Genomic DNA, 23574 nt, shown 5'->3' on the forward strand with positions numbered 1-23574 from the left:
AGCTCCTGTTTTTAATACATTGTTTTTGCTAAATATTCATTGTTTGCTAAATTGTTTGGCAATTTAAGAGATTGCTTGACTGACACTAGCTATTACCTTTATTAAGCATAGACCAGTGAAGGCTGCTGTTTTGTGTTTTAAGCAGTAACACTTTTAAATAGCACTATGTTAAGAAATGATCGGATGTAAAAATATTACAACATAACTAGAAAACAACTATACTAAATTACATATCCTTTAGGTACAGATACAGACATTTATGCGTACATGTTTTGGGAGAATATTGTCTTCACAGAATGCACTCCAGTTACTTCAAAGGTATTGGCAATTAAGCTTTAAAATATTTTAAAGCAACTTGAAATTACTGATTAGCACTATTTAAATAAATGTCTAATTTTAGAAAAAAGGGTCTAATAAGAATGTTTTTACTGTTGGTGTTATGAACGATGCAGTGTGTTTTAGCTTTCTAATACAAATCAATATACTTTTCTGTTTCTTTATTTCATTATGGTTTATTTTGTACATACCAAAAGTTACTAAAACAAGTCAAAGAAAAATATAAATAAATGAAGCCAGGGCATAACTTGTCAAATTGCTCAAAATAAACAAACAAAAAAAATTACACAGATTGAGAAGCATTTCCTAGATTTGTGCTGCTTTCATTTTATATAGTTTATGTACCCAAAGTGGAAGGGAGAAGAAAAAAACATGTGTTTTGGAAATGTCACTATACATACTCATTTTTAATACAGATTTCAAAATCTGAGAATGCCGTGCCTTCAAGAAGAAATAGTACATACAGTTTCTTGTATTCTTCAACATTATGTAGCAGAACTTGAAGCTACTAAAAAGGTATTTTATTTCTTTGCAGTAAATTAAAAACATTTTAAAATAAGAAAAAAAATATTTTAATATGCTTAATTTGTATTTATTGCGCTGATTTCACAAACTGATTGTAAATGTTTAAGTTATACTTCTGCTTTTCTGTTACAAGGAACACATCTGAGTGTGTAGGCAAATGATATACATGCTCTTCCAGGCAAATCTGTTAAAACACAAATTTTAATGTTAAAACAAAATCTTAGCTATTACTACTTCAGCAAGTAAATTATATGGTCTCTACTGACAAGCATACATCACTTGTATATAGTTTTTGTTTCGTTATTATATGGAGCCTCTGCAGTTAATTAGCCATTTACATATGGCTTTTATCTAAAGCTGCAACGGTATGTAATAGGCACAAAATTTTGGTAGATTGTATTTTTGTTCATTATAATGTCATTTATTATGGTTTGTGTAGTGTACTGTGACTGTGGTGTAAATGCAAATTAACTTTTGGGCACTGTTCCCATCATCTGACTTTTAAACATTTGGAGAGGAATTCATGTAATGGGATTTTGTATGTCTGCAAAGTAAACACCTGTGTCTGAGCTTGACATCCATACTCTCTACTCAAGAAAAAAAGTTCGTTCTGGAGTCAATTCATCTGATCTATTTCCTATGCTAATTTGGAGACTAAAATAATTCACTTGAAATGGCCATTTTTCTTCAGTGAGAATAAAGGACATCTAGAAAACCAGACTAATATAAATATTTTTTGAGATGTTTAAAATTGGTCAGACAACTGACACGTTTACATGAGGTGACAAGTCTCTGTAACTGCACGTACTAGAAGATACTGAATTACTCTAGACAGTGACTTAAAAATGTAGCCTAACATAGCTGCTCTGAACCACTTTTGACGGTGTAGTTTCCCTGTCTACTAACTGTGTACAACACATCCTGAACCTCCAATTGATGTCTTAGTTTGATGAAGATATTTTCAGCAGCACTGACTGTTTAAGAAATCACTGCCTCCACCACTGACTTTTTCCAGTCCAAAAATAAATAAATAAATAAATAAATAAGTTTTCTGAGGGCTTTTCATCCAGATCAGTTCTTCTGTTAAGTTCACCATGAAGCTACTTGTATATTTTTGTTAGCAGCATGCAGGAGACAGTATTAGGGGTAAGAAGTGGTGCCAGGAAGTGAAGAGAGTAGTGGTTGCTTAAGCAGTATGTGTAATCACTGCATCAGTTTGTGTACCTAAATTTAAGTGGGTATAAATATTCCTCTTTTATCTGTTGAAGAAGCCGTCACCAATAAACTGGCTAGATATAATATTTTTTTTTGATAATACTGGATTACTTTTTATCTTTTCTAAACAAATTTTAATAGAAATAATGTACTTTAAGTGTACAAATAATTTGCCAATGCAAATTTAATATGTGATTCCAGGGCAAATTTTGCTTGACTGCAATGCAGGCATTCAGTGAGCAGAGCCTCCTTTTTTCTTAGGTTATGCAAAGATCACAGCATGGATTGTGTATGAAGAAGTCTCTACATGCAGATCAATGAGACGTTTGTAGAAAATAGCAGATATTAGCTATTAGTCAGATGAATACATCTGAAGAATATCTTGACGTTTTTACTCATGTAAAATCTCTCTTAACAATACTGGTTAGGCCATTTCTGTGGGCAATTCCCAAGGAGGAAAAGCCGCAGCAAGGCTTTTCATTTGAAAAGCCTTTATGACAAAGCTTCTTGACATAGCTTTTCTTTCACAGAAGGTGGCTCCACATCTGTGCTATATCAGGCTTGGCCTTGAACACTGGTTGCTCAGCTCCTAGGTTTGCAAAACCTTTAGGTGTGCTTGGGGCTCTGAAATAAGTAAGATGAGCTAAGAAACAGCATAGAAAGAAGACAATGATAACAGTGGTATCAATGGGTTCATCTCCAAAGAGTATCACATTGTCAACTATTAATTTTTTCTCTGTGGAGTGTCATGTCACTCCATACAAATCTAATCTGAGGGGAAGAAGAAATTGTGGTAGTAAAGAAAAAACAGTTTAACATTTTTCAACAGTTTAATTTCTTTAATTCATGTGTTTAGTGATATTGTTCTTATTGCAGCTTTACCAAATTCAGAAAGATGACCCTCCCCTTGCTCGGAACATGCCACCTGTTGCCGGAAAGATACTGTGGGTGAGACAGCTCTTTAGGAGGATAAATGAACCAATCGACTATTTCTATGTAAGTTGATGTGAGGAAAAATTAAGTGTTGTTTGTAACCATGACCTTACTTCAGTAGAGTGACCATACTGTTTCGGTTATGATGTAGTCACTTCTCATATGCTGGGCAACCTCTTTATTTGTATGTGAATTGCTATTTAAAACACACATGCTCCATAATAACCACTATTGTACATCGAAGATGTAGCGTTTCTTTGACTTATTTCTGAACTAGCGCACCAAGCTGGAAATATGCACTGACTTGATCTGTTTTCACATCACCTGAAGAAATGTCTCACCATTCCAGCCAGCTGTGGATTTCTGCTTCTGTTTATAATGGAGCAGACTAAGGCCTGTAAATAAGACTTACTTATGTTCTGTATTTTAACTGAGTACCCACCCTTCTGTTCCTCTAGCCATGTAGGATTCTCCATGGAGAATCATGTCTGTTTACTAAGCCGTACTAAACCATTAGGAATAGCTTAAGGCATGAATGTGGACTATCTAACATCCTGGAATTGTCAATTGTGTATATTCTGGTACCCAAATCTACTCGAAAGAAAATAGACATAAGTATCGGTACTGATTACAAAAGGAGATTTTTTTTCTTTCAAAATGACATTTTTAGTTACTATTCATTTTTGATTTGAACTGAGCATCCATTTCACTGGTAATTACGTGTGTGTAACACAGTGTAATAAAGTAATTGTGTTATATATTTACTATTAATTACTCTACAAGTTCCTATTGACTTCACTGTCCTATAAACTTGATTAATAAATAATATTTTAAATAATTCTGTAACTGTAATTTTAATAACTTGCATACTGTATAATCAGTAGCTAAACTGAAGAAAAACCCAAATAGGATGTATTTCTTCTGATATGGTATTAATCAGAATGTTCTGTGTTTCACTAGAAAAATTCAAGTATCTTGTCAAGTCCAGAAGGTAAAGCAGTTGTTCGATTATACAACAGAATTGCCTATGTATTGGTGGAATTTGAGGTAGTCTATCATAATGTGTGGATGAAAGAAATTTCACAATTACAGTATCGTAAGTAATTGAATATGTAATTGTCTTCTTCTAACTGTTATTGAATGTTAAGATGATGCAAAACAGATAATTTTTAAGCCTTATTTATCATAAAAATGTGCAAATTAGATCAGGTTATGTTCTAATAAACAGGCCTGATAATGCAAATCTGTGTCTGTCCTTGAAACTTGGTTTTGATGCAGAGGATTGAAGTTTTGGTACAGTGTTTGACAGATAACTAGAAGAAATATACTGAAAAAAATTTAAGGCCCACAGTAGTTCATTTCTGAGTAATTCATATATACCATTTAAGAATTCTTTCTGTTTTCTTTCTGCTGTAACAATTTATATAGTTATAGTGTAGAGTATCACGTTCCCTTTCAGGACCAGTATTACTTTATTACTAGGAAAAAAAGCTGTTAACGAAGTTCTAGCATTTTAAGATTAAATGGGAGTTGAAGATGATTATTTTGTTTGTTTGCTTTAAATAGATTTTTTAGCTTTAGCTTTAAATCTGCAAGGAGATCCATAAGAACAAAATTGTAATGGTGTCATCAGAGAGTCAACAAAGGTTTTAGTTTAGTGTTTATGCTTTTAATTTAGTTTGGTATTTTTGAAATATCACTATCTAAGCATTCATTTTCTGAACAAATTCCTGTAAGATACTGAGCAGCTCTTCTATGTTTTATGTTTCTGGGTCCTTAGAAAATGATGTTGATAATTTTGTAACTCAATCTGAATATATATATATATATATACCAGAAATAATAATACTGGAACTAAGGCTTGTTTGGCTTACGAAGAGAGAGGCTATATGGCAGAAAACAAATATGGTGAAAATCAGTTGTATATTTTCTTTAACTCAAAACAGTATAAAACAATGTTGCAAGTAACCAAAACTGTAATCACTATATAATAACGTTAGAAATCTGTATTCCATGATAAGTTATATAACCAAAACAATAATTTGTCTTAGTTGCTGACATAAAAATATCTTTGCAGCCTTACAAGCTACAGTATTTGTGCGTCATCCTAAAACTGGAAAGTTCCTGGTTAATTTTGATCCTCAAATTCCAGAGATTGTCCGAGAGACCAAATGTATGATAAAGTTGGGCTTGGAAGTACCAGAGCAAGCCAAAAAGATAGTAAAATTAGAAAATAACTTGAAGTCAAACAAGTTGCGTTTAGAGGTAAATTAAAAATCATCATGATTACTTTAACCTTAGAAAAACAATCTTTTTTCTCCCAATGTTATTGATCCTTGTTCTCCTTTACATTTTACTTTTATCAATTATGCGGGTAGATTAAGATGAATCAGATGAAAAATTGTACCTTTTCCTTAGATCATCACCAGTGTTTGGGAATATGTAGATTTACACAAGAATTCAGCAGCTAATGCATCCTCAAGTAGGAGATGTGAAGTATTTGTTTAAAAAACAAAACAAAAACTTGTTAGACAATGTGAATGTTAAAGCTGGGTATAAGGTAGTTTAAGGTAAGTTTGTAGAATGGGGACATAGAGATTCTCATTTTACAAACCTGTAGTAACTGTAGTGTGTGCTATTCCATACTTAAAGTAGAAGCATTTATATTTCTCATACCTTGTGGTGTGTTAAATGTGTTCTGGTACTGAAACAATTAAAGCCATCCAAAATACATTCACTCTTTGAAAATCAGTAAAGAGTAGTTTTACACTGCTTCTGAGAAGTAAAGATTGGAATTCCTTATTTGGAAGATATGGTGAGCCACAAAAACATCAAGAACTTCACAGACTGTGCCAGAGAAGTCAGATTTCTGTTATCTGTTGTACCATTTGCCACAGATTTTTCAAGAAGCTTGTATTTTAGGGGTTAGGTATACTGTGTAAGATTTTGAGTGGATTCTTTCTGGTTTTGTTGTTGTTGTTTGTTTGTTTGTTTTTGTATGTGTATGTATATAAGACAAAAGACAAGAGGTTATTTTGAAACTGAGTTTATACATGATTTGAATTATCTAAAGCATTTAATAGTTTCAAGAGGGTATGGTCACTCTAGCCCAAGCTGCCTTGAGCTCTAGGGAAAGGCCATACTTTTTTGCCTATGGACTGGAAATGTGCTGTATGAAGGCTGCTTTTATTCTTAGTGGGTAGCATGATAAATCTATTACCTTCCAGGAATGGTGTACATAGGTATGTAATATCTGTAAAATACTACATGTTTTTCAAAAGTAGTTCTGTACTGTGTTTTTTTTTTTGTGATGATTTTTTTTTTTTTTATGTAGTAGTATGTTTGCATCAGTAAAGAAAGCACATAAGATACTCTTCTTGATATTACCCCTTCCTATTAATTAACAGGGTCTTCTTCAATGCTATGAAGATTTGTGTCAAGAAACACGAACCATTTTTCTAAATCTAATGGCACCAAAAATGCAGAAGGTTGGTATTGCTAAATGCACTTCAATACACTTCAGAAGGAATGTGGGTAATTTAATAATAGTTTATAATTTTAAAACACTTAATGGATCTGTACGTTATGGACTTAATGAGTTTTACTAATACCTTTAAGACCAAACTCTTTGTATCCCACATATAACGCTCAAATAATGTGTATCAGAGTAGAATAATCTTAACGTCTTTGAGATATAAACCCAGTGGAACAAAGAATATGGACTTTGTGGGTGTATTTATCTACACAAGTCTCTACCTTTGATATGGAAGTAAATTATCACTTCTCTCAGTTTATAGGTTTTCACAGGAAATTGCATATTTAATTTAGCTCAAATACTAAAAGATACTATCCAAAAGAGCAGGAAGAGGAAGATCTTTGCTGAGTTTACAGTTATGGCTGTAGCATGCCCTACCCCTTCTCATCCAGTATTGCGTAAATTTCCTTGACATTTTTCTTGAAAATTTAAAAACTTCCTTACAAAACTTATACAACTCTTTCTCTCATCAATGACATCAGTGATTCTAATAACAATGGTATTTGTTTTAAATTACATTTCTATATATATATTTTTCTTTTTAATCTATGAAATAAATGTTTTTATGCTTAGATGGAAGCTGTGTTGAGGCAAGGACTTACCATGTTGACTTGGTCATCTGTGACACTGGACAGTTTCTTTCAAGAATCTGATGAAGTTCTGAATATGTTTAAACAGTTTTTGAAGAAGGTATAGTTTTGATGACTACTTAAATGCTAGTTTAGAAAAATTGCTCCAAGTAAACTGCTCTTCATATTGCAAATCAATCTGGGTTTACTTCTTGAAATATGTAGAAATTTTGCTTGCTTTTTCAAGTATCTGTTTTGTTTGTATGTTTGTTTTGTTTTGTTTTGTTTTGTTTTGTTTTGTTTTCTTAGGAATGATGTACTTGGTGATTCTCTCCAATGAGTACCCTCATATGTTTGATCTTTGCTTCTGCTCTTGCAGTACAATATATTTCTGCCTGTTGTCCTCTTATTCTGTGACTATCACTCTGCCATGAGTGCAGTTGCCCAGAAGATACCTCCATGCAAATGTTATCCACTGGAGAAATTTTTAATGTTAACTGTATTCATAGCAGACATGCTGTGAAATTGTCTTCTGCTTGTACAGTCCACAAAATGATGAAGGGAAGCAAGTTTTTTCCCTCACATTTCTCTGCATGTTCACTGAGTCTGTGCTTTTTTCCTGTTGTAGTGATTGACACAGTTTAAGTTCCTCTGATTACATTAACAAGCTTGAGGAACTGTAGTGGTGGTTCTCAAGCTCCTACTTCTCTGTGATATTCAGATCGTATTTCTTGCCTGATTATTTAACTGTATACTTACGATCTTTCTTACTTATAAACATTGTTTTCTGTGGTAGAAAATTTCTGGTGAGTGTATCCAATTTGCTTTTTGTATGGCAGAAAAGCAATTGAAATCTTGTGCTTGGTTTGCTAAAGCTGGAAAAATGATTGATTGTGTAAGAAATTAATGATTGTGAGCCTGAGTATATCTGAAATAACCAGGTATTTTGTAGATACTCTCTATTTTCCTTAAATATGTAGGTTGTATATATTTCACATTTTTTTAGCCATCCCATATCAAAACAAAAAGATGTAAACTTGGTTAGACCTTTGTTTTCTGTGGATGGAGTATGGCAAACAAATAGAGAAAATGTGTTATAAAGCAAAGACTTGTGTGATATGCTGAAAAACAAGAGGGTATTACAGATATCGAATCTTTCAGTTAAAAAGTTAAAAATTGGACAGAAATCAGTTTTATTTGAAATCTGCCATGACAACTGAATCCTAAAAATGTTGTAAGTTGGAATCAAAAGCCTAGTGAAAAGCTATGTTGACTACAAGCTGGAGAAGCTTGTGGCCCCCTTGTCTTAAAACTGGAATCATGGCCAGCAAGATCATGAAAAAGAAGCTAATCATCCTATATTAGCATAGCTTGTTTGCTCTTGATCTAGTAGCCATGTAGGCTGTATAATTCCCATGGTTTGGGATGTAACTAACTGCTATTGCCTGTCTGCCTAAAACTTGTTAAAATCGCAAGGGTGCTTCAGGAATCTTTTCTTTATCGTGGCCACAAATTTCTCTGTAAGTCAAGCACAGGTAGCGTCATGGAGCAAAAGTTCTCATCTATTCCAGAAATTCCTGAACTTTAAGGACAGAAGAAAAACAAATTTAAAGAAGCTACTTTTAAGTCTCAGAGCCACTTTCTAATGATGTTCTTAGGGCACAGAAGGTAGTTCTTGGCATATTTGCTTATTAATCTACTCTCCAAAACTGACCAGCTCAAAGAGCTGTCAATGGAAACTCATGCAGAAATTAAATCATTGCTGTTATGCTGCAGAAGTAGTCTTAGCTTATCCTGTCTGAAGACAAATTTCAAAATATGATGCTGATAACTAGGAATCTGTGAGGAAATAGGTGGAAACATGCTTTCTCTAAAGATTTCACTTTCTCTGGGATTCATTTGTCTGATTCCCAACATAGAACCAGCAGATCTTATAAATTACAAGATTTTGTTTTTAATGAACTGTCTCAAATGAAACTGTGTACAGTATAATCCTTTTAAAACTGTGTTATCAAAGTGTGTAGGATTTAAATACATACACTCCTAGCAACCTAGTTTTGTTTTCTATGGCAATAGTAAACATATTTCCAGACTTATCTATCTGTTCTTTTTCATATTTCAGAATGTCTGCAGTGAACATGTTAACAAAGGCTGAACTTTTTTGTTGGGTACACATCTCCCTAAATTCTATCTGTACAAAATAGAGAATAATTCACAGTAAACACGACAATATTTAGCCACTGTAAATATTACCTAAGTTAACATAATTCAAGACATTGTTTTGCTTCCTTTTTTTGTCTGCTTCTGTCATCTTAATGTCTTGTGTGCTGATCCTTTTTCCTCCATTTTTTGTTGTTGCTTGTTTGTTTTTCTGTTACGATTCACTTTTTCAGAGGATTTTCTATAGTATAAAGCTTTTACGCTTTCACTGGGTAGAGACTGATTTTTCTTCTCTCTGCAAGACATTATATGTTAGAAGTCTCTAAAAGAATAGATTCTGCTTTACACAAATATATGGAGTTAATATGATTTTCTCTTTCTAGGTAAATGATTTAAGTGAAGTCCGAATTGATTTAATATTAAAGGAAATATCAAATACTCTTTTAATTGCCTTACCGGTAGATGGTCCTATCAAAGTAGAGGATATGTTGACACGGAATGAGGTATGTGCTGCTTTACATCCTTTAACTAGAATTCTTGAATGTGTTACAAGCAACCTCTTAGTACATTGATATAAATCTAAAAAAGAATTAATCTCACTGAAGGAATTCAAAAGATAATCATTTTGATTAACATATTTTGGGTAAAATATTTTGTGTTTAAATTGGCACTTAGGCATTTGAGGTACTTAAACTGTAGTATTTCAAACATATATTTATTTATTTAGCTGTTTTATAATCATATTAGATTTTTTTTCATGAAGATACTTGGGCATATACAGTCTTCTTTCATATTTTTTTTTCTTAAACCTTTTTAAAGAAGAAGGTTAAAAAAGAAAACTTCCAAAAAGTATATTTGAGAATTTGAAAGTTTCCTCGACTTCAAATGAAATTAAATGTATTTTTTGCTTTATTTTATTATTTTTAAACTGAGTACAAGTAAATACATTCATTAAGGGTAGTTGAAGGACTTAATTTGGATAACTTCAGATTCAGATGATTACCTTCCTTCTGGACTTTAAAAATTTCACTGCATTTTGAAAATGGAAAAACAAACAAACATGAAAATATAATGTAATGTGTAATGGAACAGGAAATCCAGCAAATCTTAAAAATAGAAAAAAGATTTTGGTTTTGGTTTCCCAGTTTCTTTTCAAAGAAAACTCCTTCAAACAGTCTCCATCTGAAGGATGGTATTCAGGTAAATTATTTGGTCCTCCGTGAAAGGGCAAGGTGATAAGATCATTAGTCGTACTAAGATGATTCCTTTTTATTTTTACTTAACAGACTTTCACTAAAGAATGTGCTGAGTTACTGAATCACAAAAGTATGCATATTGAAGATGCTGTTCAAGACTTAATATCTGTATTTGAAAATAATTATGAAATTAAACATTCTGAGAAAGCATCAAAAAAGCACACATCACCAGGTAGATAATTATAATTTAAATGGAAATTTCTGTCCCTATTTCTCTAGACTTAACTAGTACATATCAAAATTGAATTGTTTTAGCTAATTGCTGGAGCTAGCAATATCATTTTGAGTGTAAAGATGTCTGTAGCATGCTTCAAAGCAGAATATATCTCAGTTAACAAAAATGCATTCATTATTATTTTTTAATTTACAGTAAAAGAAAAACATGTATTGTTTGGAAATATTGAAGATGAGAGAGAAAATAATACTGGAGCTCCTCACGGTGATGATAGCAAAGGCAATGACAAAGAGGATGAGTTTAAAAAGGTATTTTGTGATCAGAAGGGAAACTTTTTTATTCTTTTTAGCTTTTTATATCCTCTCCGTGCAGCTTTTACTTCTTTACTCAAAAGCTGTTTTCCTCCCTGTCTCCCCTTGTGTTTCTCGTGTAGCTTTACAGCATAAATTTCTTCAGACTATTATGCTTGACGAATACACTTTGAAATAATCTTCATGTTCCTGTCTGAATAAAACACTAAATAATGTTGTGGGTTTTATTGCTTGTTTTTTTTTTTTTTTTTTTTTTTTTTATTACAGAAATGTAAAGAGGTAGTTGCCTATTTCAGTCACCAGCTGCTAGATAGCCTCCAGAAAGCCACCCGTCTGTCTTTGGATAGTCTTAAAAAAAGAATACTTGTTTCAAGGTGAGTTGCAAATGAAAGATTTCTTCTATAGTATTACCAAAACAGTAATTATGTCTGTGTTAACATGATAATGCACTTATATTCATGTGGGGTGCATGTGTCATTAGTCATAGAGTTCCAGACCTTTTTTAGCTCAAGCAGAACCAGGAGAGTGCTCACTCTTTGTTGCAAGTGATGCCTTGGGCCCACACTTTCCTTTTATTCTTTACATCTTTACGTTGTTAGTTATATTCTATGCACTTTCTTTTGTGCAGAAAATGAAAGGTTTTTTTTTTCTACTTCTTTACCCTCAGCCTGTACCCTTTTACTTTTATTCTTATGTATTTCCCTTGGCATTACTTTCAAGATGTAAGTACAATTTATTGTTTGATGTGAATGATTAGAACTTAAGTGACTATTCTAGGTCATACGTGGCAGCATGCCAATATATTTGCCTTACTTCAGATTATTTGTGTAAACATGGCTGTTCACTCAGAATTGTTTCTCATGGGTTAAAGATCATTCAGATATCGCTATTAATTTTATCTGATAACATCAAGATCCATACAGTTGTACCATTTTCTTCTATTCGTTCAGTTGTATCATTGTTTTCAGTATAATTTCAATAGATTGTTCTCTGCTGGATGAGGCATATATTTCAGAGACAGAATTTCTTCCATATAGTACATTGCATATTAAAAAGCTGTCCTACTTAGAATCCTATTAAGAATTTATTTTAAGCAGGTAAAGTTGACAATGTTTTGTTTTTAATATATGTGGAAGCTTGTGTTACTGTTTTGTTTTGTTATTTATTTATTTATTTTCTGGGGACATCTCTCATACAAAATGTTTTAAAAACATGGTCTTTTTTGGTTGTGTCCTTAACAGTTGTAATGATTAAATATCTTTTTCCTCTATTTTTGACTACAGTGTTTGCTATTGACTATGGTATTTACATTTGTTGAATGCTGCCTTTTTTGGTCTCTTTGTCATGACATAGCAACCAGAAATTGTATGTCACACTTTGTCTTTAGTGGACTCATTTTTATTTTGTCTATCATTTTGTACCAGCTTATCATCTTTGAAACTGTTCTGTTCAGTTGAACATTTACCTAAAATGTAATGAGGCAACTCTTACCCTTAATAGGTTGTTACATGAAATGGCCAATAAAACCTTTTTATGCCCTACTCATAACACTGGCAGAGTTCCATCATTCTTAAATTTGGAGATTAAAATCCCAAGTCGGAAAATACTCTAGATACAAAATTCCAAATTCAGTGCCTAGATCCAAAATAATCTTTGTCTGAGTGATGAAGTTCTGGCTATTATTTTTACCCTTAAAACATAAAACTTCTGGAAGCTTTGTCAAATAGCTGGTACACTGATGTGAAAATTCTTCATGAAGGTTTCTCCATAGAAGGTACCTCAAACTGATGTTTCTAAGGTAATTTGAATGTGTTTCATGGTGAAGTACTTATGGCATGTTTCAAAATTATTTTCAGCAAAACTACATTTGGGAGAACAATGTTTTCTGCTCACCCAAGCAAATCTGAAGAGATTGTGTCTTTTCTAAAAGCAGAAGTACACCTTGCAATTCCTAATGTGGTAAGTTATGTGTCATACAGATATGGTAAAATACACTATATTATGGTTATGTCTGCATTTGCCCAAGCACAGAATGCGGGCACTGTACTACTGAACCAGCACCCATTCAGGAAAACAGTTGCTCAGGCTCTTTAGTGCACTGGCAATACAGATGAAATTTGCTAACATTACTAATGTTCCTTGTTTTTGTCTTAGTAATACTTGCAGAATCTGGCCTTTTATTGTTCTTGTGTATTTCAGAAAGTATATTGCAATCTATTCATCAGTGGTCTTTGTAGAATGTTCACCAATCTCCTTCACTTGTAGTGATTGAATTGTTGGTATAAATTTTTCATGGTTTCTGTATATTTATTTTAGCTGTTTTGTTCTTTGCATTTTTAAATCCTTTGTTGAGTAAAAATAATGAACATTATTTTTGTTCAGTTTGGTTTTAGTCACCTCAATAGGAAGTAAGATGACCTGAAAGAGGAAAACTCAACAAAAAATTAGAAGATTAAAAAGCAAGAAGTCAGTTGTGGATTTCTTTGTGCAGAGAACAAAAAGGCAACCAGATTGCAAAGAATTAATAGATGCATTTGTTTGCCTGCTGTACAGTAAGATAATTTTGTCAGCAATACGTATGTTGTTTTATTTTTTATGTGAGAAGATAATACTATCCAATTGTCTTACAAAAATTTAGTTTTACATTTGTGAAATGATAATGGAATAGAGGTTCTGTTCTAAGGTGATATTCCTTAGTTTGAACACAGTATCAATGTCAGACATTCTAATATACTTCACACTGTGTACACATTTACAAGGTCTGCAAAAGTGTGGAATTTTTACCTTATGAATATTTGCATAATGCTTCAGGCTTTGTCCTCTGCAAAGGGAAATGTACCTATCTTTCCCTCAACTCCTCTGAAATTCTTGGTTGATCCAGGGTAGCAATCAAGTAATTTTGGGTAAAACATACTGCTTTATGTTAACAAATAGGATTTTACAAGTTCCTTGCTTTTATGCATACAACTGCTCAATCTGTAAAATTGATTTATAAAACATAAGAGTCACTTTTTAGTGTTTTTTATCCAAGTTCTTTGTTCTGATGTTTAAAAACAAATGCTGTTTTTCTGTACTTTCCTGGATCACTCTCAGGTAGGTTCTTCCTTCTGGTAAGCATCCTGGAGGAACAGATGTTTGCATTTCCTCCACCTTATCCTATGTGGAATTCTTATCAGACAAGGATAAAGCTACAATTAACATTATTCTGACAATGCAGTTGTTTGTTCTGTGTTTGGGACTTTCTGTTTGTGTGCTACTAAATAAAAGTGGCTAAAGGCTGCTTTTTGACCTCAAAGTCAACTGACCTGAAATTTGTATTTGCATTTATTACTGTAAATACAACTGTTTGTATTTACAGTGGTAAATGCTTTTTCTCCTGAATCCAAGAGTTTGCATTCAAACTGGGTGTTAGGTTCAGCATTCATCATGTTTTATTCTCCGAATTGTGCCTGAATTTTGTCTGCTAGAATGCTATTTTGCATCACTTCAAACTATGCTAGGGAGCATAATAGCATTTATACATCATGGACAGCGTGGTTTGACCCTGTTCTGTTAGCTTGTTGTTTTTGTTCCAGATCAAGAATCCTCTTTTTACTCTGGTAAATGATAATGAATTCTCTACCCCTTCTGGCTTGTTACAAAATCCTTACCAAATATAGAATTTGAGGTCTTTAGGGCTACTGCATGGAGTTTCATTTATTTACTAAACACTGTGCTCTTGCAGAAGTTTGAAGTGCTGCTACTTTGGGGAGAAAAAATAAATATTTATTCAACTAGAACCTTCGGCACTTTGATCTAGATGACGGTTGCTTGTCTTATGTCCCATGGCATGAATGCATGAATAGATAAGCACTTAGAAGGTATATACTTGTAAATCTTCTTTGAAATGAGCTGTCCATATGTACTTTCATGACGAATACTCTCACAGTATTTACAATCCAGAGGTTAAGAGTAACAGAGAAGAGGAACTTGGCCTAACGTTTTTGATGCTTTGTGATTCTAGAATGTGGGAAATAAGGCTTGTAGTGTATTCCCTAGACTGTAAAAAAGTATTTGAAAAATGCTGTTAAAAATATTTTAGGAATTGTAAAAACAACTGTAAAAAAAGAACACAAAAACAGACTACTAATACTTTCATGTCAGCTTGCCTACAATGTAAGTGTACAAATAGGTCAGTACAGTATATTTCATTTCTTTAGAGGCAATTCTGAGGGAGGCAAACTCTTAGTTACATTTTTCTCTTCTGGGGCATGCTCTCTATATTCACTATTAGAGTAAAACTGAAGTCTTGGAAAATGACAGTCACCTGCATTTGTTTCAACAATATTTCAACTATTTTGAATAGGTAATGGTTCCCAGTTTAGATGATATACAGCAAGCCATAAATCGTATGATTCAACTGATACTGGACGTAAGTCGTGGAGTTGCTCAGTGGGGACAAAGGCATTTGCAAAAATCTAATTTAAAAGCAGAACTAGACACACAGCAAGTATCTTCAGCAGGTTTTGGATTATCAAGAAAATTAACCAAAAAGGGGGAAAGTAAGTTTTTTTTTTTTTTAACTTACTTTAAACTTTGGATTTTAATAAAAATGCCACATATAAATATTTATGAATATATTTACTTTGTTTCAAAGAAGCCAACTGTGGATTCTTTTGAACTAATATGTTGTTCTTTTTTTTTTTTTTAAATTAACTATATTTTTCAGAAATAGCTTTTCTGGTTTATGTAAGTATTAGAACCTTTAGAAACAATAATCAAAATTTTCTTTTTGAAAAATTGCTAAATTATGAATCTCCTATTTAACTGAGGCAAAGTAAACTCCTTAGGTCATCTTTTTTACTTACTTGTTATGTTATAGTTTTAGCCGTAAACAATTATGTAGACTAAATGTCATTGAAACATTGAGATAGAAAGAGTACAGTATAATCTGTATAGTATAGATTTCAGTGACAACGTTTATTTTCTGTCTGTATTCCCAAAATGGATTATAAAACAATTGAAGTGTTTGTTCATGTGAATATTCTCAATGTAGATAGACCTGCAGGCATTCTAGTCACATACTTTTTTTCCCTAATATTATTTTTATGCAGAAATTTCTGTTTCTACGATTAGATGTCCATGCTGTTTCTATGGTTAGATGTCCATATGAAGCAAGCACCCACTGAAACAACCAACCAAAGAAAAACAACAAACTTTTACTGTCAGGTTCTCTTTGTGATCTACACTGCAGTAACATCTTTGTTGTGATTCCTTTGGGAAATATTTAGTATCTTGGAAATTTTTTCTCTCGTAGTCCAGAGTTGGGATTTATAATTATTTGAAGCACAGACATAGAAAAATAATCTCTTAAGCAGGGTGACAGAAAATTACCAAGACTACTACTCATAAGACAGCCATAGCCTTTCCCTCTGCTGTGTCGAAATACAAAGTTAGTGAGTAATCTTTTTCATCACTTTAAAGCAACTCATCAGCAACACCCAGGAAAGGGTGTTGTGTGGAGGGGATATGTTATTATTTGGTCAGCTAGTTCTATGGAACAGATGGCACAGATGGATCAGTCTGAGACTGTTTTCAGTGACCAGATCCCTGAAAAAGTTTGCTGACCAGAAGAAAAGATGGCATTGCTTTAAATCCCCCCATTAAACAGCATGGATGGCAGGAAGAGATGGCAGAAGGATTTTCCTTCTCCATTCTCTTACATATGCTTCAAAATGCTCAGGCCCTTGTCATGGCAGATGGGCTCATTAGAACTTTAGGAACAGCAATGTCTACATTGATCTTGATTGTATCAACAGCTCATCAGAGATGAAGTAGGGACATGATAGATTGTATTTTACTTACCTTCTGTTTGAGTTTGTAGTTCGTAAAGGAGACTGGGATCCTGTTTCAAAATCAACAATATAACTGGAACAGCAGCTACGTTTGTGTAGCTTCTGTTTTCTTTCAAAATGCCTTTGGAAGCATATTCGGAAGTGAAAGGTTTAGCAGAATCTCTTTTCTCTCTCTCCCTTTCTCTCTCTCTTTTTTTTTTTTTCCTCTTCCTTCAGCTCTACCCTCTTTCAGACAAGACTCAAAAGACTTTGATATCAACCGTTTTGAAGCTACATTTGTCTCACAAACTTTATTTTTGCTCTAATAAAAGATGCAACTTGGTAAAGTTTTATGTCTCTTTTGATATCACTAAAGATAGTTAATGAAGGGCTACTTAATTCAAGTATCTTAGAGTTCAAGAAATACTGTTTTAAGGGGTTTATATGATTTTAAAACCTTATTATATGAATTTAAAAAGAAAAAGCCTAAAATATTCATGAAGCCTTGTCATCTTCTAGTTGCAAGTAAACCAGAAAAAGGAAAATTAGTGAATAAAGAAGGATATTTTCTTTGCATTTTGAAACATCAATTCTAGGCTGAATTTGCCCTAACTGTATAGAGCTTAGACTGAACTAGTGCTTGGTGCCTTCATATTAAGCAGATAGACACGTAAAGAAGGTTATTCAGCCCTACTGAACAGCAACTGTGCTTAAGATAGCCTGCATAGGTTTAAAGAACTATAACTAACCAGACTTGTAATAGTTTATTAATTTATATATGATTTTATCTTACAGAAAGAATGAAAGAAGTTGTGATACAAAGAAAGCTACGAAATTTTTACTCAGGTGTTGCAGAACATGAAGATATTTCTAAATTAGTTGTGCTCCTCTCTTCTTCTGTGAATTATATTAGAGAAGTAGCTAGTGAAGCTTTGCAGGATTTTCAGAAATACAAAGAGCTGTGGACAGAAGATAGAGATGCCAAAGTTCAGGTGAGTTTAATGCTGATTTACAGGATTGTTTTTCATTAATCTAATCATTTGAAATTAGAAAACATTGATTAAAAAAAAAAAAAAGATCAAGAAAAAGAATGTAGAAAAGATACTAGAAGCTCAAATTTTGATTCTGTCCATAAGTAGTTGTGGTGATAGTAGTAATATATTTCCTAGGCAGAAGGAATAGCATGCTACATATTTCTTACGTTGAAGGTTGGGTTTTTCTGTTTCTGTGCCTTTCTATATAATGATAAAGTGGTCCTAGGTTTTTTGTTTGTTTTGTTTTGCTTGTTTTTAATTTCTTTTTTTGTTTGTGGAACTCTGAATTTCAGGCCATAAGAAAGTACTCCAGTTTCGCACAGAACTTCTCACACTGTCAGTGTTGATACATGTGCATTTTTCTCTATGAAAAGTATTTAAGTTGTTATTTTGAGTTTAATACATATTTTTATTCACCACCTTTTCTTTAGTTAATTCGAGAAGGTGAGTTCTGCAACCTCTACACAACAACAACAAAAATCCTGTATTCCCTTCCTGGTTGTTTGAATTATTGTTAACAGGTTGTTTCCTGCAAGTTGAGTCCTCAGAAGCAGTAGAAAAATGTAGTTCCTTTTCGAACAGGAAAAAGCTCATTTCCAGTAATTAGAAGTCTCTGGGAATTAATCTTCAGAATATTCACACTGTTCTTCTACAACAGATTTTTAATTTAAAGCTTGAATTTGGAGGTTCAGTAGAAGAAAGTTGGCTACTATATATACTTCATTTAACTTTGGCTTAATTCAGCTTTCTATTACTTTCTATTTAACAGACTGCATTGTATGTAGATAAATCTGTGAATATCACATCACCTTGTTTGCTACAGGAGTACTAGGTCTCTTTTGGATATCACACTGCAACTTGCGCACTTTATGTGGGCTAAGAAATATACCTTATTTTGCTTGTAGTCTAATTAATTTTTTAGTTTAATCAAATAGTGTTAGCTTGGTCTAGTTAATGCTGAAGAAAAGTGTTACAGAAGAAGCCTCACTAATACTGCATTTCATTTTTATGCATGCATGCCCTTTTTTCCATCCCCCTTCTTCAGTACTGTACTAACTCTCCCACTGCCAGTCTGGGTGCTCTCACACAAAAGAAGAGGAAAATAACTTTCATCATTTATTGTTTATCCACACAGTGTAGGTGTATCAAATACATATCTTGTGTAACATTTCCAAAATGTAGCTTTTCAGGATCACAAAACTTTTCTACACTTGAGTTCTTATGCTCATGGAACTCCTTACAAAATTTGTTTTACTGCAGTTGTTTTGTATGTTATTCTGCTAATGGTCTACCCTTACTGTCAGTGCAGACATATTTTTTGATCTGTTATGTCACATGTTTTTACAAAACTGGTAGGAACAATATGTCTTGGATGTCTGTTTCTCTGTTAAATTTGATCAGATTTTTCCAACAAGCTTGAGAATTACTGACGGAGAAATTCATAAATGTGAATGTCTACTCCTGTGCATTTTCCTAATTTAGCAAGGCCATGGAAGGCTAAATACAGGCATAATATCGATACGCATTTTCAGTAATTCCTGAATAAGTGTTGCCACCTTTTTTACCAAAAATATGAAAAAAGGATAATTGTTGATTGACATTTTAACCTTCATACAGCAATTTTTGGCTAGCTGTCCATCTCTGACTGAAATTAAGGAAGAAATACTTCACTATGCTATGTTTGAGCAAGAGATGGAAGATTTAAAACCCATTATTCTTCTTGGTCCAATTGAATTGCACACAGGTATGACATTTTCTTCTCTTTATACATTGTAAGATAACGAATAAAATAGTCATAGGTTACTTGGCTTATTCTCTAAAATAAAATGCTTACAAATATGAATAGAAGTTATCAAGGACACTTCATTTTGTTTATATTGCTTCCCTATGTAGTAGTATTTGGATCCTAAGATACTTTTTATTTTTGTGCAGAATAGGAAGTTAGGCATGAAACTAATGAAAATACTACCATGACATTATGCAAGATAACGTCATGGTAGTTTGTTTCTTTAACAAAATATAGATCTTCAAAGATCAACAAACAAACAAAATCCCTTGAACCCTTGGGTTCTTGGTGAAGATTTTAAAAGACTTCTTCAAGTTTTTTTTTTTTGTTTTGTTTTGTTTTGTGTTTGTTTTAGTGTGTGTGTGTGTGTGTGTGTGTGTTTTTATTTAGGAGAACATGAATAAGGTGGTCAATGAGGCAGTATGAGAAAGGGTATATAAAAATTGAGTGAGTTGTCTATATATATAAAATATATATAAAATGAATAGTTAATTACATGGAAAATAACAATTTGGAAAATAACAATTTTAACCCTAGTTAAAGGAAATAAGTTTCATAAAATGCATATTTTTGCTTAAGAAATCCACTGCTGCACAATCCTGTTTAGTGAAGACGCTGAAAGAATTAATAAGTATTGTAAGTATGCAAGTGCTTGTGCTTATGTTGTGTATGTGCCCATAGGAATTTACATAAATTCATATATACGAACAGTAGAGAGAGTATCACAGAATATTCAGAGTTAGAAGGGATCCACAAGGACAATTTTTAGATGATTAGCTCTGGATATCTAATGGCCTTTTGGAATCAGTATTTTAATACTGATAGCTGCATTACTAAAGAGGAAAGCATATCTTCTGTAAAATTTGTAACTAAAAGGGTTATATGGTGTTAGGACCTTTCAGCTTCTGTCACTAGAGTATAATATGTTGCTTATTAAAATCTGTCCTGGTTTCAGTTAGAACAGAATTAATTTTCTTCCTAGTAGCTGGTGGAATGCTGTGTTTTGGCTTAGGATGAGAAGAGTGCTGATAACATCCCGATGTTTTAATTGTTGCAGAGCAGTGCTTGTACCAAGCCAAGGACATCTCAGCCTTTTGCTCTGTCCTGCCAACAGGCAGGCTGGGGGTGCAGTAAGAGCTAGGAGGGGACAGATCCAGGACAGGTGACCCGAACTAGCCAAAGGGGTATTCCATACCATCTGACGTCATGCTAAACAATATATAGGGGTGGCTAGCCGGGGGAGGGGGCCGGACTGCTCGGGGATAGGCTGGGCATCGGTCAGCGGGTGGTGAGCAATTGCACTGTGCATCACTTGTTTGTACACATTATTATTACTTTCCTATTATCACCATTGTATTATTATTATTATTATTATTATTATTATTGTTATTATTATTTTTGTTATTATTATTTTCCTGTCTTATTAAACTGTCTTTATCTCAACTCATGGACTTCACTTTCCATTTCTCTCCCCCGTCCCAGAGAGGGAGGGGGAAGGGTGAGCGAACGGCTGCGTGGTGTTTAGCTGCCGGCCAAGTTAAACCACGACAAAATCCTAACTTGTTCGCACAAGTTAAAGTGCCAACGATTGGCTTTTCTGTCTCTTCAGTGTCAGTTTGTGTTCATACATTAATTGTTCATGATCTGATTTGACACCTTGTAGCTTTAGTTACGAAGTGTTCCAAATCCCAGTATTGAAATCTCAAGATGTCATTTCTTCAACTGGTATAAGCCATTTAAATATCACCGATCTTCATGCACTTAGTTAATATATATTAATTAAAGATAGTCTCTGAGAATGTAAATCAATAATTAGGTATTTTTCTTCTTTATTTATCATCTCTATATGTCGTATCAGATAAACTTAACAATGCATCTTACAGATGAAAATAGAAAAATACAAAAGTATTCAAGTATACTTGAAATTACTAAAAAAAATTTAAACTAGAGTAATTGGATTGCATTTCTGCTGATGTTATTCTAAATTGCTATAAAGAATCATATATGATGTGTGGATTTATATATATATATTTATTTATTTATTTATTTATTTTTAAAACAGGACCCCTGAAAAAAGCTTTATCAGTTGAAGCCAAAGCCTGGAAGATGCTCCTCTGTCATTATTTAAATGAGGAATATAAAAAGAAAATGACAGATATGATGTCATTCATAACTACATATTTAAAGAAATTGTCTCGACCTCTGCGTGACCTAGATGATGTCAGACTGGCAATGGAAGCTTTATCTATCATACGTGATAATAAAATACAAATGGATATGACCCTGGGACCTATTGAAGTAAGATGACTTTAATTTTTTATTTTGATTAAAACAGTTAGTTTTATATATGAGGAGTCATAAAATAAACTGAGAACCCAAATAAGAAGTTTACTGTTATAAAAGGTCTACAATGAAGATAGGAAACAGAGCAGTATTTTTATTGCTATTTTTATTGTAAATTATGAACCACTATTAGATAGTTTGGTAGGTACTGTATAAATTCAGAATAAAAAAAATAGATTCTCAAATAATTTACAACTTAAATACAATATAGGAGATGGCATGCAGAAATAAGCAGATGTGAGCACAAGAGACATGAACAATAATGTCCCTTTTGCTGTGTGCTTTTCCATTAGCCTTAATCTTTTTCCTAACTATTCTGTGTCCAAGAGAAAACATTGTTATAATCTAACACCCTTGAATATAACCAGAATGCATTCACGGAGCCACACATCATTGTATGCTGTCAGAAATTTGCAGCATTCTTCCAGTTTCCCTGATTTAACTGGATAAAGAAGTTCATTAAGCTTTATATATACTTCGCTGTTTGTTTTTTTTTTTTTTTATCATACTCAGAAATAGTCAGCTTAATATAACATCTGTTTTACATTTTTATCCACCTTTTACAGAAGAAATTGTACTGCTCAATACTAACATTTTCCTTCTGGAAGACTGTTCTGTTAATGTGATACCAGAATGGACTTTCAGTGGATTGTTGATATTATTCCTAATATTAAGTTAAGGAAGTATTACTAAATGTTCTTTCTTAGGCTGAGTATCTTCAGACTACTTGTCAGGCAAAAGATAGGGATGTGATAATCACACACATAGCTATTAAATAAAATAAGCAAGAGAAACTGAGTTTGGCACTGTTTCTTTCTCAGATATGTGGGAAAAGTGATGCAAAAATTGTAAATAATATAATAAAGATATTTTAATTTCTGAAGGAATAATATTTTTACCAGTTTCTGGCACTTTGAGATGAATATTAGTCCAAAGATTCTTTCCCAAACCTCTCTACAAACCTTTCTACATCTTACATTCTATACAGTTACTCCTTTTCTTTACTAAAATAATGAGTTCCACTCTGTTCTTTCTTCATGAGCTTTCCTTAAATAAATAAGAGTTTATAGCTGATAAAATCAAGATCTGAATATAAAATAGTGTCACCTGATCAGTAATTTCAATTGAAAAAGTTCAATGTTTTGTCTTGTTTCCTTAGTGAGCTTAATTAGAACTTTTGGGGGTGATTAGGCATTTTATTTCTTGCTAGAACATGACTGAAGGAAGGAGGGCTTGATGTAAGGAAAAGTAAGACTGGATGTTTAAATAAGTTGTTCCCTTGGTCTGATAAGAGGGTCGTAAAACAGAAGATGTGCAAACTCCATGGATGCAAACAAGTTACTAGTGTGAATAAATAATAAGAAAGGTTCATAATGAAATAGATACTTATGCAGACACTTGATAGCTTGAAAACATATAGTAAAGATTCTACGGGTCAGATGGCAAAATATTTCCAAAATCTGTGATTTAGTGAGAGTAATTCAGAGGTGGGAAAAAAAAAAAATCAAAATATACATTCAGGTAATGTAATACAGATACCATTAAGATGATAAAATTTCATATATATTTAATATTCAATTTAT

The 23574-nt window shown here is 32.9% G+C and overlaps 1 protein-coding gene across 1 annotated transcript in view; it reads left to right on the forward strand.

Annotated features, from left to right (window-relative positions):
* Positions 1 to 23574, forward strand: part of DNAH8 (dynein axonemal heavy chain 8) — a gene marked incomplete at its 3' end in the record, with an annotated part of 131064 nt that overhangs the window by 18875 nt on the left and 88615 nt on the right. The window contains exons 13-28 of the mRNA XM_084283418.1: positions 242 to 318; positions 753 to 852; positions 2953 to 3072; positions 3970 to 4105; positions 5087 to 5274; positions 6417 to 6497; positions 7118 to 7234; positions 9657 to 9776; positions 10560 to 10701; positions 10900 to 11012; positions 11283 to 11389; positions 12872 to 12974; positions 15361 to 15556; positions 17624 to 17820; positions 19480 to 19606; positions 21711 to 21946. Of these exons, the coding sequence (XP_084139544.1) occupies positions 242 to 318; positions 753 to 852; positions 2953 to 3072; positions 3970 to 4105; positions 5087 to 5274; positions 6417 to 6497; positions 7118 to 7234; positions 9657 to 9776; positions 10560 to 10701; positions 10900 to 11012; positions 11283 to 11389; positions 12872 to 12974; positions 15361 to 15556; positions 17624 to 17820; positions 19480 to 19606; positions 21711 to 21946 (2160 nt within the window). The remainder of the gene's footprint in view (positions 1 to 241; positions 319 to 752; positions 853 to 2952; positions 3073 to 3969; positions 4106 to 5086; positions 5275 to 6416; positions 6498 to 7117; positions 7235 to 9656; positions 9777 to 10559; positions 10702 to 10899; positions 11013 to 11282; positions 11390 to 12871; positions 12975 to 15360; positions 15557 to 17623; positions 17821 to 19479; positions 19607 to 21710; positions 21947 to 23574) is intronic.

Source organism: Netta rufina (assembly GCF_964035555.1).
Source record: "Netta rufina genome assembly, chromosome: 3".
NCBI lineage: Eukaryota > Metazoa > Chordata > Aves > Anseriformes > Anatidae > Netta > Netta rufina.